Below are 14907 nucleotides of genomic sequence, written 5' to 3' on the forward strand. Positions count from 1 at the left end.
ACTTCCACAGAATTCCTACAGTGCAGCGGAGACTATTCGGCCTATCGCATTTGCACCGATCCACCAAAAGAGCACCATACCCAGGCCCACTCCCCAGCCCTATTCCCATTATACTGTAACCTCAGCTGATCTGCACAACTCTGCACACTAAGGGACAATTTAGCGTAGCCAATCCACCTAACCTGCACATCTTTCGACTGTGGGAGAAAACCAGAGCACCCGGAGAAAACCCACGCAGACACGGGGGAAAAATGCAAACTCCATACAGACAGTCACCCAAGGCTGGAATCGAACCCAGGTCCCTTGCACTGTGAGGCAGCAGTGTTAACCACTGTGTCACCATCTGCCTCTCCAAATGTCAGAGGTCCAGTGATGGAGAAGACTGTGTCCTGGAGGACGGTGGACCACCTGTGCCAAGTGATGCAAGAATTGGAACCATGTGAACTGTGGGGTCACCCACTGCTTGCAAGTCACTGCCACTATGCCAGTGACTTGTTTCGGGGTTGCACGGGTGATCGATGTAGCATGTCCCAGTCTGTGGCGTACAAGTGCATAAGGGAGGTCACAAATACGCTATTTGCAAGGGTCCACATGTACATCAACTTGGTCCAGGAGCAGGCGAGTCAGGACACCAGAATCATGGGCTTTACCTGCATGACAGTCATGTCCCAGCTACAGGGTGTCATCAACTCCCCACATGGCCTTGTGTTCCCCGTGGCATCATAGGCTCCATTTGTGAACTGCATGGAATACCCCTCCCTCATGTCCAGATCGTATGTGATCAAGCGATGCATATTATACAGGTTTGTGCCCATTTCTCGGAGAGGATCCACGACAGTTACATTTTGGGACATTTGCAGATTCCAGCCATTTTTGAGGAGAGCAGTGGCTGGAGCGATGGATCCTGGGGGAGAAAGGGTACCCACTGGAGGTGGCTAATCACACCAGTGCTGAGGCCACAAACACTATTGAGGCTCGCTACAACGAGGCTCATGCGTCAATGCATGTGTTGGTCAAACAGGCGACTGGTCTGCTCAAGATGCAGTTCCAGTGCCTGGACCATTTGGCGGTGTCCTCCAACAGAGTCCCTGGAGGGTGTCCAGCATCATAGTGTTCTGCTGCACTCTACACAACCTGGTACTGCAGTGGGGCGAGCATCTGGACCAGGAGGAGATGGAGGAGCGCCACATCTCCTCAGATGTGGCAGATGTCGAGGAGTACAGTGAGGGGCAACCTGCAGATGAGGCGGAGGAAGGACATCGGGCAATGGCAGGACCCACATGTGGCGCAGGGCTAGGGACGGCGTCAAAGCCTCTCAGCTTGGGGATGACCAGGACTAAGGAGAGAAGACCTCTCATACCATGGCGTCGGACATCCTCTCGCTACTGCGGTGCCTGTGGAAGGTCATCGTGATGGTGGCTACATTCACGGGCAAGGAGCTAAAGTGATTGGCCGGACACTTCAGGAGAATGATGATGACGTGCAGTGAGGACAGAGCGATACTCCTCTTATCCTCAGTGAAATGTCTGAATCCTGCCTGACAGAGAGCTGATCAAGACCTCTGAATGAGGCGATCGAGGGGCACAGAGAGGCTGAATGACAACTCGCTGTTACTGCCTCCTCAGAGGTCAGGGATCCCTTTTCCCCCCCACCTTCCGAGGAGCTGGACAGTCACACATTTCAGTTGTTGGCATCCCCATCCTAGAGAACACTGGCTGAGTGTGAATGGGAGGAGCTTGGGGAGGGTGAGGCTTGGTGGCCCGCACCAGGAGCAATGTGGCTCCACTGCACATCTGGTGGCAGTTCTCCTTCCCTAAAGGGTATGAGTGAACCAGATGAAGGTTTACAACAATCGACATTGGTTTCATGGTCATCAATAGATATTTTATTCCAAATGTTTTTACTGAATTCAAATTTCACTATCTGCTGTGGTGGGATTCAAACCCAGGTCTCTGAGTGTTACCCTGGGTTTCTGGATTAATAGTCCAGTGACAATACCACTGTACCTCCGCAGCCCCAGATTTTGCAAGGTCAGCTAGTAATGAAGCCTGACATGCGTGGGAGGTGAGTGGTAGCAGGGAAGTGAGGAACAGAATAGCTATTGGGGGAATCTTGTGGAGTGTCTGTATGTGTGTGTAGGGGGGGCCCATGACAAGTGCTGAGAGAGAGATCACTGTGGAAGCGTGATGGATGAGGTAAGAGGCGCAGTGGGAGGCCTGAGGAGGCCGACTTACCCTGGCTCATGAAGGTCATTCATCTTCTTCCAGCACCGCAGCGTTGTCCTCTTATGGAGCAAGCTGGCAGCATTATTTTTACATTCCTTTTTTCCTCCTCGGAGTTTGTCTGTCTTGTGTGTTTGTACAGGGTGTGGGCGAGTTAAAGGAGTTAGGAACTAGAGAATAGTTAACCAGTTGTATTTGCTGCATATTTAATTACAGTCATTGTATGAGTAAAAATTAATTGCGTTTGAATTTATAAACCTGGTGACTGTAATTACTGGACAGCCAAGGGCCAAAGACTTGGGGTGCTTTTCTAAGAATTATTTGTTCATTTCAATTGTGTTGCAACTCCGGGCCAAGTGAGGCTGGAATTGACTGCACATATGCCCAGTGGGTCGTAACGCAAGATTTTAGCAACAGTTTTAAGGATGAGATCCAGATGAAAGGCTTGCTACTGTTCAAAAACACAATTTCTACTGACGTGAAACTTCAAAAGTGTTTGCTTGAAAATGTAACATCTTGGCATCAGGATAAAAATGGATGAGGATCATAGAAAGCAATATTAATGTATAAATATTTTTCACCGTAGACTTGGTTCGCTGTTTTCATTAATCACCCTGCTAATGAATGTTATGTGTAGGCAAAGGCAACAGAATATCTTTTTCGACGGGAATATTGTCATCAACATCCGTTCGGCAAATTCATAGCCTACAAAGTTCAGAATTGTCCTTTGTGGCAATACATTACATCATTTGTGGCTACTGAGATCACTATGCCATTTATCACAAATTTTGTTTTTTTTAAACTAAGGGTTTGGGAAGTCAAGGGACCACACAGTGAAAGACTATCAGCTATAAGGGGGGTGTGTGTGTGTGTGTGTGCGTGTGTGCAGCAAACCCAGAGTGAAAATGTGAATTCATCAATAGTCAAGTGCCCCCAAATTTCAATTATGCTTGTGTGTTATGGAATACCACAGAGGGTCACGTGAAAAAAATCAGTTAAAATACAAATCACAGCCAAACTCTTCTTGGACTGTGAGGTTGAGTATGTTAGTAGGTTATATAACAAGATGACTTCATCTGACACAAACACTGATGGATAATCAGGAAGATAGATGATTTGAGCAAGGACAAAATAAATTCCAGGGTCAGCTGAATGTTCTTTATATCCAGCTGAGGTTTGAGTGTTTTACAGCTCCTGACCAGAACTCAGGCCAGTTCAAAGTTAACACCTCCTGTGAATTTGCTGGTGTTGGTCTCGAACACCACCTCTTTGTGACATTATGAAGCTGCCTAACAGTGAGCAGGAGACCTATATCCAACAGATTTGCACGGAAGTAAATATTTGAAATTCTTTTTTAAATTGAGGTTTGCTTTCATTTATAGAAAAGAGAACGTTGAAGTTTTGAGCTACAAAGAAAATTGAATAATATATTAAATTATGATTTGCATTCAATCCATTTCAAGTCATTTCTGCTTGCACACTTTATCGTGTTGTTGCACTCACCCTAGGATGTGCTCGCAAAGCAGTCGGCAGTAGTCACTGTGGGAGCTGGTAATTAACAGCAGAACTTTCCCAGCATTCTTCAGTTTCCTCAGCCAATCTTTCACTGACTCAGAGCAACGCATCAAGTATTTTCCTGGATCCTTTTTCACGGATGGGAAATATATTCCAGAGTCTTCTGTATTCATGAAAAGAAAACAGACAAAAGTCTGACCATGTTTTAAATTATATATTACAATGAATTTTAAAACAAGTGAATCGGTTCATTCAACAGTCTATATTTATTGTATTTTGTCTTTGGCTTCCAATTAACTTTGTAATGAAATAAAAATGCACATTCTGCCCAAATTAATATTTGGACTTAATATTGGATGATTATTTATTTTGCAGCAAGATTGTGATGTCTCTTTGTAAGCTACGATTTAGGCACTATTCATTCATCATCCACCAAACATATGTGGCGGAGTGTCTCTGGACAGACGTGTTCATCAGGAAGATATGGTTTCAGAAAAAAGATGATCTTTCATAAGGAATTTGATTGTATAAAAGAAGACCACCAGGTCGAAAACAAAATCCATTCATCATGTCCTGAAGCTGCTGACGTTTTGTGATATTGGCAGCAACTATGTGGTAAGTAATTGGCAGCGTTCACGGTTGTGACACCAACATCTGCAAACTATATATTTCTGCTCTCTGGTCATCAGATAACAGTAAGAGGTCTTACAACACCAGGTTAAAGTCCAACAGGTTTGTTTCAAACACTAGCTTTCGGAGCATTGCTCCTTCCTCAGGTGAATGAAGAGGTATGTTCCAGAAACATATATACAGACAAAGTCAAAGATGCAAGACAATGCTTTGAATGAGAGCATTTGCAGGTAATTAAGTCTTTGCAGATCCAGAGATAGGGGTAACCCCAGGTTAAAGAGCTTAACCTCTTTCAAGAGCTCTGAAAGCTAGTGTTTGAAACAAACCTGGTGTTGTAAGACTTCTTACTCTGCTCACCCCAGTCCAAAGCCGGCATCCCCACATCAGAACTTTGACATTACTCTGCTTGTACACTAGAATGTTATACTGATGGTGCTTCGTGAAGTGGCATGGGCGAAGACTTGTGTGGAGCTCAGAGATCAGCACAAACTAGTTGGGTCAAATGATCTGTTTCTGTACTGTAAACTTTAGATCATTCGATGTATGTTCCTCTATAACTTACAATATATTGATCGCAATTTAATGCATGAATGGAAAACTTAACACCTAATCCTTTCATTAATTTTCAAAATGTGTTCAATGTAATCAGAAAACAAAGGCACTGCACAAAATAGGGACATTGAGCTAGATCCTTGTAGCATTTAGCACTTGGACAAAATTGAATAATAATTTGAATTCTGTAAAAACAGCAACATGGAAACAGACTGTTTGACCCAACTGGTTCATGCTGATTTCTAAGCTCCAAACAATCTTCACCCACTCCTCTTCACGAAGCACCATCAGGATAATATTCTAGTGGAGAAGCAACCAGTTGTGTTGGTGTTTATTAATCACCAATGCAGCATCATAAAGATTCCTGGGGAGGGCTGTGCACCACATGATAGAAACCGAAGATGGCTGTCTCCTCTTTGGCTGGGAATGCTGTTTTGAATTCTGGAGATAATTAGCCACACTTGGTTGTGATTTAGACTCCTGATCTGCCACAGACTGTAGTTTTTTCATTTAATTGGAATATCTGTATGAGTGAGCTCTGCTGGCTAATATTCAAACCAACTGTCTTCCAATATGGTTCTGATAATGAGATTAGTGAAAATCTTTAAACCAGTTGGATAATAAAACTGGAGCGTTACGATATATCAATTTCCTTCTGAATTCCCCCCCCCTTATAGAACATACAGTGCAGAAGGAGGCCATTCGGCCCGTCGAGTCTGCACTGACCCACTTAAGCCCTCACTTCCACCCTATCCCCGTAACCCAATAACCTACTAACTTGGCCACTAAAGGCAATTTAGCATGGCCAATCCACCTAACCTGCACATCTTTGGACTGTGTGAGGAAACCGTAGCACCCGGAGGAAACCCACGCAGATACGAGGATAACGTGCAGACTCCGCACAGTGACCCAGTAGGGAATCAAACCTGGGACCCTGGCACTGTGATGCCACAGTGCTATCCACTTGTGCTCCTGTGCTGCCCTTAAATCCTAAATCACACTTATTTCCAAGTTGTTTGCTTCTGCTCCTTAAGCTCCTCAGACCAAACACTGTTTGACTAATTAGGTCGATCGGGAACTTATTTTTCTGGGTGCAGAAGATTAGCAAGACAAGAGCAAGCTAATTGTAAATTCTTCTCTATACTTCCCTCTACTGCTGAAGGTATTGCCACTGTACGGGTCGAATGTATTGCCACTGTGAGGGTGGAATCTGCCCTCACCCAAGTGGTCATTTTTACACACACAAACGTACACACACTTTATAGCAGGAGGCAATTTTGCTTTCCTCCATGGATACTGAGCCCACTCATTGCACGGTGACCAGTTGAGCTAACAATTGCACAGAGAAACACGAAATGGTACAAAAGAAGCTTTATTACCGTGAGATATTATTACGTCAAGTGGAGCTGTAAAATGGAGGCTCAGGAGACCTCATGGATATTTATACTGCTCCTATGGGCGGAGCTAGCCGGCAGGGGCTTACCGACAAACTATGCAGGGGCTTACCGACAAACCTGTAATAGCCGGTACTATTGTACATCCCCTAATAGAGGTACACACATATATATATATATATTATATATATATATATACACAGTGGTATTACCACACAAACGTACACACACTTTATAGCAGGAGGCAATTTTGCTTTCTTCCATGGATACTGAACCCACTCATTGCACGGTGACCAAGGCTCAGTATAAGATCAATTAACTCGCCAGTGAATCTGGGACATTACTGCTCTGCACCTGTTCATTCCACAGAGACGCCGCTTGAAGGATGTTGGACTTCTTTCTCATTCAATCTAATTTTCCTTACAGGCCATGATTGAAAAACGTTGCGAGGGTCCCAGGTGGTCTCAGTTATAATTTTAAACTTGTATTAAAAAACATTATGTGCACTTCCAGCTACATGAAATCAGTCCTTTTGCCACATTAGTTGCAACTTTATATTAGATCATTCTGTCTCAACCTGAGGAGAATTAAATATTTGACAGAAGGTTTAAGAAGAAAATAATGAAGTAATTGAAAAGAGAACTTCACATTTATTTTTATTCATTTCTTCTCCTCAGACCGATGCAAAGATACATTAACGATGTTCAAAAGGCTTCGCGACAAATACAGGGATAGGATGGGTATAGAGGGATGCGGCACTAAGAAGTGCTGAGGGTTTTTGGCAAGGGTGGCATCATGACCGATACAGGCTTGAAGGGCCGAAGGGCCTGTTCCTGTGCTGTAGTGTTCTTTGTTCAAAGAACACATTTTGTAAGATCTACCTTGAAAATTTTGCAAATTATGTTCAAAATATAGATTTTCTTCATCCTATATTTCATCATATATTTTAAGTGGTGAAACACAACGCATAAGAGTAATTTCTTAATTAAAATCACAATCTAGGCCAATAGGAAATTAAAAATTGATCAGGATTATAAGATCTAATATTTGGCAGCATTATTCTAACTCTTCGCATGTTTCATTATACACCAAATGGCAAAGAGAATGGGAACATGGCCTGACAAAATAAAACATGAGGACGCAGTGGCTATAAAATTCTGGTATTTTAAAAAGGCAATCCTCACATTAGCTAAAACAACTATATTCTTTCTTCATTCCTGTGATGTAGGTGTGGCTGGTAAGTCTGGCTCTTACTGTCCACCCTCCCTTACTTTGCACAGCCAGAAGGAGCAGGAGTGCTGCTACCAGGTAATGGAGGTGCTTAAAATATTTTAATAGGGAACCATTTTGTTTGGTGGGTCAAGAGTTCACAATCTTAAAATCAGAACAAGGCCATTTAGGAATGAAATCATAAAACACATTTTTACACCAAGAGTGATTACTCCCCTAAAGACTGCAGGGTCAGGTGAAATTTGCAAGACTGTGATTGATACATTTTTGTAACTTTTATCAATGGCTATGGAGAACAGGTCGATAAATGGAGTTAAAGTACATAATTAGCCACAATCCTATAGAATGGTCGTACAACTGAGGTGCGGAATGGGCCAAATGGCCCTCAAAAGGAAAGATCAAGTCTCCCTTGCTGCCGGGCTCCCTCCCACTTTAGAGATGCGGATCTACCCCTACCTGGAAATGAAAATGAAATGAGTGAATGAAATGAAAATCGCTTATTGTCACGAGTAGGCTTCAAATGAAGTTACTGTGAAAAGCCTCTAGTCGCCACATTCGCCTGTTCGGGGAGGCTGTTACGGGAATGTGTACTCTCAGGAGAGAGCCAAGAGATGCCAGGGTCAACCCAGGCTGGCAGTCACAAGCAGCTATTTCTCACCTGCTCCAGGCTATGAGTCAACCAACAAGATAATAACGATGCTCATTTTGCTGCTGGTGGACATGAATCTAAAGCCAGTACATATCGACCGAAACCCACAGTGTTAAATCTCTGCTCTACATTACTGCCCATGACAAACCCTGTGAGAGCTAACATTATTACAAAGGCAAGCCAATTTATTCTAATTCTCGGGATGGTCTGCTGCCCTTTTTAATTGTATTCAATTCTCGACAGATTAATAATAATTTTATTGTCACAAGTAGACTTATATTAACACTGCAATGAAGTTACTGTGAAAAGCCCCCAGTCTCCACATTCCGGCGCTTGTTCGGATACACAGAGGGAGAATTCAGAATGTCCAAATCACCTAACAGCATGTCTTTCGGGACTTATGGGAGGAAACCGGAGCACCCTGAGGAAACCCACGCCGACACAGGGAGAACGTGCAGACTCTGCACAAACAGTGACCCAAGCCAGGAATCAAACCTGAGACCCTGGTGCTGTCAAGCGATAGTGCTAGCCACTGAGCTACCCTGCTGCCCCTCGGAGTGAATGAAAGCATATCCACTTTACCATCTACGTTGTCCAAAGTGAAACAAGTCTTTTTTATAATTATTTGTGTGCACATAATAAAAAAAGTGCCTATAATTTGCTTCAAATTAAGATTACATTGCCAATATCATTCAGGGAAGAATAATGGTTGGTGTGAAGTGCAAATATTCACAGTGGACATTCATTTTGGTTTTGTTCCGAGATGCATTATTGACCATATAACATCAATTTGCATTTTGCTGTGTTTTATCTGGGTGTTTGATGCGAAGACTGGAGATTAAACATGGCAAATCCTACTATTTGGAATTCTTAGAATCAAAGATCTTTGTCCTGACAATGCTTTGTTTAAATACATATTTTAACCTCTCTCTTCATTCTTTGGGTGACAATGTTTTTAGTTACTAATGCTGGCTAGTGGAAGCAGTTTTCCTCTATTTAGTTATCAAATCCCCTCATAATTTTGAACTCCTTTATTAAATCTCCTCAATGAAAATTCATTTGCACAAGTAAGAAGGGTTTATTTTGCCTCTTCTGACAACTGAAGCCTTTCACCTTGGTTATTGTCTTATCTCCTCGAGGGTAGGCAATGGCATTATCACTGGTCGAATAAGCCAGAAACCCAAGGACATGCTCTGGGGACCCAGGTTCGAATCCCACCATGGTAGTGGTGGAATTTGAATTAAATATTTAAAAAATTGTGAATTCAAAGCCTATTGATGACCATGAAACCAAAGCCGATTGTCAAAAATCCCAATCTGGTTCATTGATGCTCTTTCGGGAAGGAAATCTGCCATCTTGTCTGTCTGGCCTACTTGTGACTCCGGGCCAACAGCAATGTGGTTGACTCTGTTCATGCCCTGTGAAATGGCCTAGCTAGCCACTCAGTTCAAGAGCAATTAAGGATGGGCAATAAAAGCTGACCCAGCCTTCTCATGAAAGAATAAATAAAAGGCACCCTCTACATACTACAAGAGAAACAAGGGGTGAATCCAGAGCGAAAGCGACAAGCCATGAGGATGCACCATCAAACTGTGTTATATTTCCAACTTTTGATGGGAATAAATTGTATTCACACATGCCTTTTAATAAATTCAAGCTTTAAAATTTGTCATTAGTCATCCCTCATCAGTTCAACAGCGAAATGATTTCAGAAACCTCAAGTGGTAACAACTGTATTATCATACTAGAGGGGCCCTTTTAAGGCAAGGAATAATGAAAAACATGCTAAATATCATCAATATCTAATCTGTTGAGACGAGTGCTAGGAGGCTCCTACAAGCAGATGTGGTTTCAATCATTTTTTGAATTAAATTCCTCCTGTCTCTCTAATTGTGCACAATATATGTGGCAGATACTGTGTTGAGCGTGTAATCTGATCCCCTTCCATTGCACTGTTAAAGAAATTGTATGCAACTGTAGCGCCCCGCAGTGGTAATTAACCTAAACTAGAAAGCTGCCTACGATAGCAGCAACTACACAATATTGTAGAAGTAGAGCTGCCATAGTCCTCGATAACCATAGACCTGGGGGGGGGGTGGGGGGGGGGGGGGGGGTGCTATTGGTGGTAATTTAACCATACCTCAAGCGTGAGGATCAAGGTTGAGAAGGCGGTCCTTACTGAATAGCTTTAGCTCACCAGGCTAAATCGCTGGCTTTTAAAGCAGACCAAGCAGGCCAGCAGCACGGTTCGATTCCCGTACCAGCCTCCCCGGACAGGCGCCGGAATGTGGCGACTAGGGGCTTTTCACAGTAACTTCATTGAAGCCTACTTGTGACAATAAGCGATTTTCATTTCATTTCATAGCCTCAGCTGGTACAGGAATTGAACCTGCGCTGTTGGCCTCACTCTGCATCACAAACCAGCTGCCCAGGCAACTCATCTAAACCGCACCCCTCGCCCTCCGATAGAAGTAAATGTGTGTGTATGCAGGAAAGTGTGCAATTATATGTCGATAAACAGAATGTGACAAGAAAAGCACTTCTAATAATTAAATGTCCCATTCTGCCTGTTTCGCGCACAAGATTTTAATCGCTTTTGCGGTATTTTTCTTGCAGTTGAATGTGGCAGAACAAAAAAAAAATTCTTTGCTGTGTCACAAACCTAAATTAAATCATAACATCTTCTGCTCTCAAGGAATTACTTCAGGGAAATATCCAGGGTAGGTCTTACAAGAAAACGTTGTGGATTATTTTTTTCTAACACGTCCTGAGGACAGTGTGCAAGGGCCTTTTGTAAACAATTCACAAAATTCACTTTTCGGCACGTCGGCTGCACGATTTTGTGCCGCGCCCACCGCAAGATCACCACAGACAGGATTGGGGACCATGTAAAGGTCCACTGATCTCAGGCAGGAATTGCTGGTCTCTGGACTGGCGCGGCTGAAAGAATTTCGCCCAGAATGTGTTAAGAACAGCTTATGCATTCCCCACTGCCACAACTCAGTGGGGCACCATGCATATTGTTAAAACAAAGTGATCTTTGGAAAAAATGTAAACACTACACACTATTATATTTTCTTGCTTACTGAATTAGCGTGGGACATCCAAACTCTTGCCTTCATGAATCACATGGTTCCTCAGGCATAAATTATAATGCTTAAGTGCACAATAGCATTAATAAGCAGATATCTTAAGTTGCTGACACTAACAGGTCACACTGTTCTGAGGTACAGCACTTGAAAAAAATAAACTGTTCAAACTGTCAGACCTTCAAATAAAGAACGCAATAGCCTGGGCTCTGAGGCCAGTATTGCTAAAGACCGGAACACCATGCATGACCCTGTGACTACACATTGGACATCCTTGCTCAAGTCCATTTTCCTACAGCTCTACCGAATATTTGTCCCTTCAATTGCAGTTCATAGTGGTGGAAATTGAAAGTGCCCCTATTTTCTGTGCTAAATGCGTCATTCAAAAACACGTATTACAATTAGGGTGGTGAATGGAGCGCCACGGGGAAATCAGGGTGGTACCAGAGAGTCATAGGTATGATTCAGTTGCTCAGCTATCAGTGTAATTGATGTTCAAGTAATGATACAAATAAAGAATATGCAACACTGCCCCCACTTTAGTGAAATACCTTACTTCAGAAATTTATCGTGACACCTGGTTTCTGCTCAATTCTCTGAAATCTCATTATTTGCAGCCTCCCTGCCTGTACTGAATCCTGTTTCCCTTCCTTGATGGCTCTGTTCTATTCTCATTTTCTGCCAAAAAAGCCTGTAGATGCCAGAATAAAGAAATAGGAAGTACTGGAAATATTCAGGTCAAGCAACATCAGAATGTGAACTCAAGAGTGCGCACAGAGTGTGGAATTTTTATCACAGTGCCGTGATGAAGATTCATATTTAGTAGGTTAACTTCTCAATACTCTGACCCGATTCCAAGAAAGAGCCATTGCCCCCCCCCCCCCCCAATCCATCACAGCACAGATGACCTCCGGTGCTTCATAGTCTAGGTAACTTCTGAAAACGGAATTGTACTACAAATACAAATAAATTTTGAACATCAGCAACATCTGCCTGGATACACGACCTGCCAAAACTACAGTTTCACAGAAAATCATGTCGAATCTGAGACTAATCCAAGGTAAACATTCAACGGTTTAGAAACAATGTTCCTACTATTTTCTTTTGTTTGTTCACAATTTGCTTGTTGCATTGTATGGTGCATTCCAGATTGCTGCAAGGTCGCACACATGCATTTCTTAAAGAAAACGGTGGTTATGTGCAACCTGTTACGCTGCGTGGTACATTGTTCTGACACTGCAGGTGGCAAGTGCCAGACTGCCCAAAACCCAAAGGGAAACTTGAAACAACTGCCAGAACCATTCTGCAATTTGTGTATTAAGAGCAGTTTTCTGAAGTCAAGAAATAACTCTCAAACCAACTGTGCTAATTTTATATGTTAAAGTTAAACATTTATTAGAACAAAGAAAGAGAACACCTTTACATAGTTAACAGCACTTTCCTAAATATTTCCCCAAATTCCTTTTTCATGCAGTGTTGGTGCCTAAACTAGTAATGTCTAATAACATACCGAAAGACTGGGAGATGGCGGTGTCAGGAATTGAAACAAAGCTGACTGTTCTAGCATTTCCACCAGGTGAGAAACTCATCTGGCTGCTGGACTGAACTTCACAGCTGATTGTTGTGCTACTCAACTCTGCAGACACAGATTCTTAGAGGCTGATAGAATGACCACAAATTGCAGACTGCTCCTGAACAGTGAAGTTCAAAATTGCTTCAAGAATAAAACCAGTATGGACACTGAACAAGTGTCATGAAACAAAGCAAACAATCCATCCAAAGGTCTTTCTCCATTCCATTCAATGGGAGTGTCTGTAATTTATCATTCTGCTATTTAGAATTACAAGCAACAAGATAAATGGAATGCTGACTGAATGTGAGTTTTTGCCAAGAAGAGGTAAGGAAATGGGTTCATCCTGTCCAGGAGATGGGTATTGTGATAACCCTCACGAGCATCATGAGAAATCACTCACTGATCTCTTTGTGGGGCTTGTTGAGTACGAGTTCCCATGGTAACTGGCAGAGGCCCATCCACATGGGACTCATTATCGAGCCTTTTAAATACTGTTGCAGACCCGGGACTGGGAGTTCCTAATACAGTAGTCCCAGGCTGGGACACTGGTGTTGCATTCGCACGTGCGGCTTTACTTTTGAATTAAAATAAATTTGATTCAACCTTTTTCTCCTGGATTACTGCAGGTACTTAGGCAGGTTACATCCCATATAGAAAGCTGTGTGCATATATTTGCTGATTGTGTTTTACCTAATAGTATTTAAATATATTGAGCGAACAAGAGGCTACTGATTTAAGTAGGGCAAGAAGGCAGGGAGTTTGGGCAAAATGGAACTTCTATAATGTAGAAGTACAGTTGGTTTTAACGTTGTTTCAGTTTCTGAACTGTATTAAGTCCAATTATTTCAAGACCTCAGCCCAAAACTGTGCAGTGCACAACTTGTACGAAGTGGGAATTTTGGAAAACTATGGCCTAGAGATTTACATGCCCCCAAAAGTGGCCATAGGATGTTCTCGTGGCACTGTGCTTAAGACCCCTGCCTCTGAGCCAAAAGCTCAGTGTTCGCGTCCCACCCCAGGACTTGATGGTAAACATAGGTGCATATATAACATGGCCAACAGGTTTAGTATCAACCTGCAAAATTCTTCCAGCACATGCCAGTAGCAGGCAGTAAGAGCGGAAGAGACACCTGGTCAGCCATGCTTAATGCAGAGTGGGGCTCCTCAAGCTACAAGACTCTGTAGCGACCTGTTCCAGGAAAAAAACTCACTATGGGAACAGATGAAAATCTGTCTCATGCAACACTAGGTGCGGGAAGAGAAACAAACAAGAAGTGGCCATCCTAAGTAACAATCCCTGTGCCTGAATGGATGAGCCTGAGGCGCACACAATGTTGGTTTCTCCTCATCATCAAGGCAATGAGTTGTGAGCACCGAATGAAAATACTCAGTTAGGTAGCCAGCGAAGAGGATTTGAAGATCAGGTTTTCGCAATGCCAGCAAGAGCCTTCAGACAAGTCCATAAAACGTCAGTGAGTAGGGAAACCGAGAAAGGAGGGAAGCAGCCAAGATCAGTGTATGTTGTTTCCAGGGTCATTGAGGGTAGCAGCAGTTTTAGCATCAAGCGGTGCTTACGGTGGCAACTGGGGTGGGTATGCACATGACCGTGGTCCACATGGTTCAACATGGCTCATGTGAAGCATTCCTGTTCCTCCAGCTCCACATTCAGCTAAGTATATTTTAAACATCTACCTTTTTGATAATGGCCTGCAGTGATCCCTTCAACTACTATCTGTTAGGTCACAGTCAAACTGGGAGAACCTACTGTTGCAGAGGGGTCTTCAAGCAGGTGTTAAGGGGCAGAAAGTCAAAACTATTCTAATAATTTATTTTTAAATAAATGTTTATTATTGGGTTTTTGAACAAAGTATATTTACAGTTATGTACACAGAATAAAATATATATATCTAAAAGAAAAACAATTAAAAAAAAGGACTGGTATGATATTGTGCACTAGCTCAACAACAGCAACTCTATACACTTAGCAATATTATTTTTAAACAAATAAGTAGGCACCTGTTTATGCGTGTGTGTGGGGGGGGGGGGGGGGGGG

At 42.9% G+C, this 14907-nt stretch overlaps 1 protein-coding gene across 2 annotated transcripts in view; it reads right to left on the reverse strand.

Annotated features, from left to right (window-relative positions):
• The window catches only part of nt5dc1 (5'-nucleotidase domain containing 1), a 641953-nt gene that overhangs the window by 200585 nt on the left and 426461 nt on the right, over window positions 1-14907 (reverse strand). For both annotated transcript variants that reach the window (XM_038799640.1, XM_038799641.1), the window contains exon 7: window positions 3726-3900. In XM_038799640.1, the coding sequence (XP_038655568.1) occupies window positions 3726-3900 (175 nt within the window). The remainder of the gene's footprint in view (window positions 1-3725; window positions 3901-14907) is intronic.

Source organism: Scyliorhinus canicula, chromosome 6 (genome assembly GCF_902713615.1).
Source record: "Scyliorhinus canicula chromosome 6, sScyCan1.1, whole genome shotgun sequence".
Classification (NCBI taxonomy): Eukaryota; Metazoa; Chordata; class Chondrichthyes; order Carcharhiniformes; family Scyliorhinidae; genus Scyliorhinus; species Scyliorhinus canicula.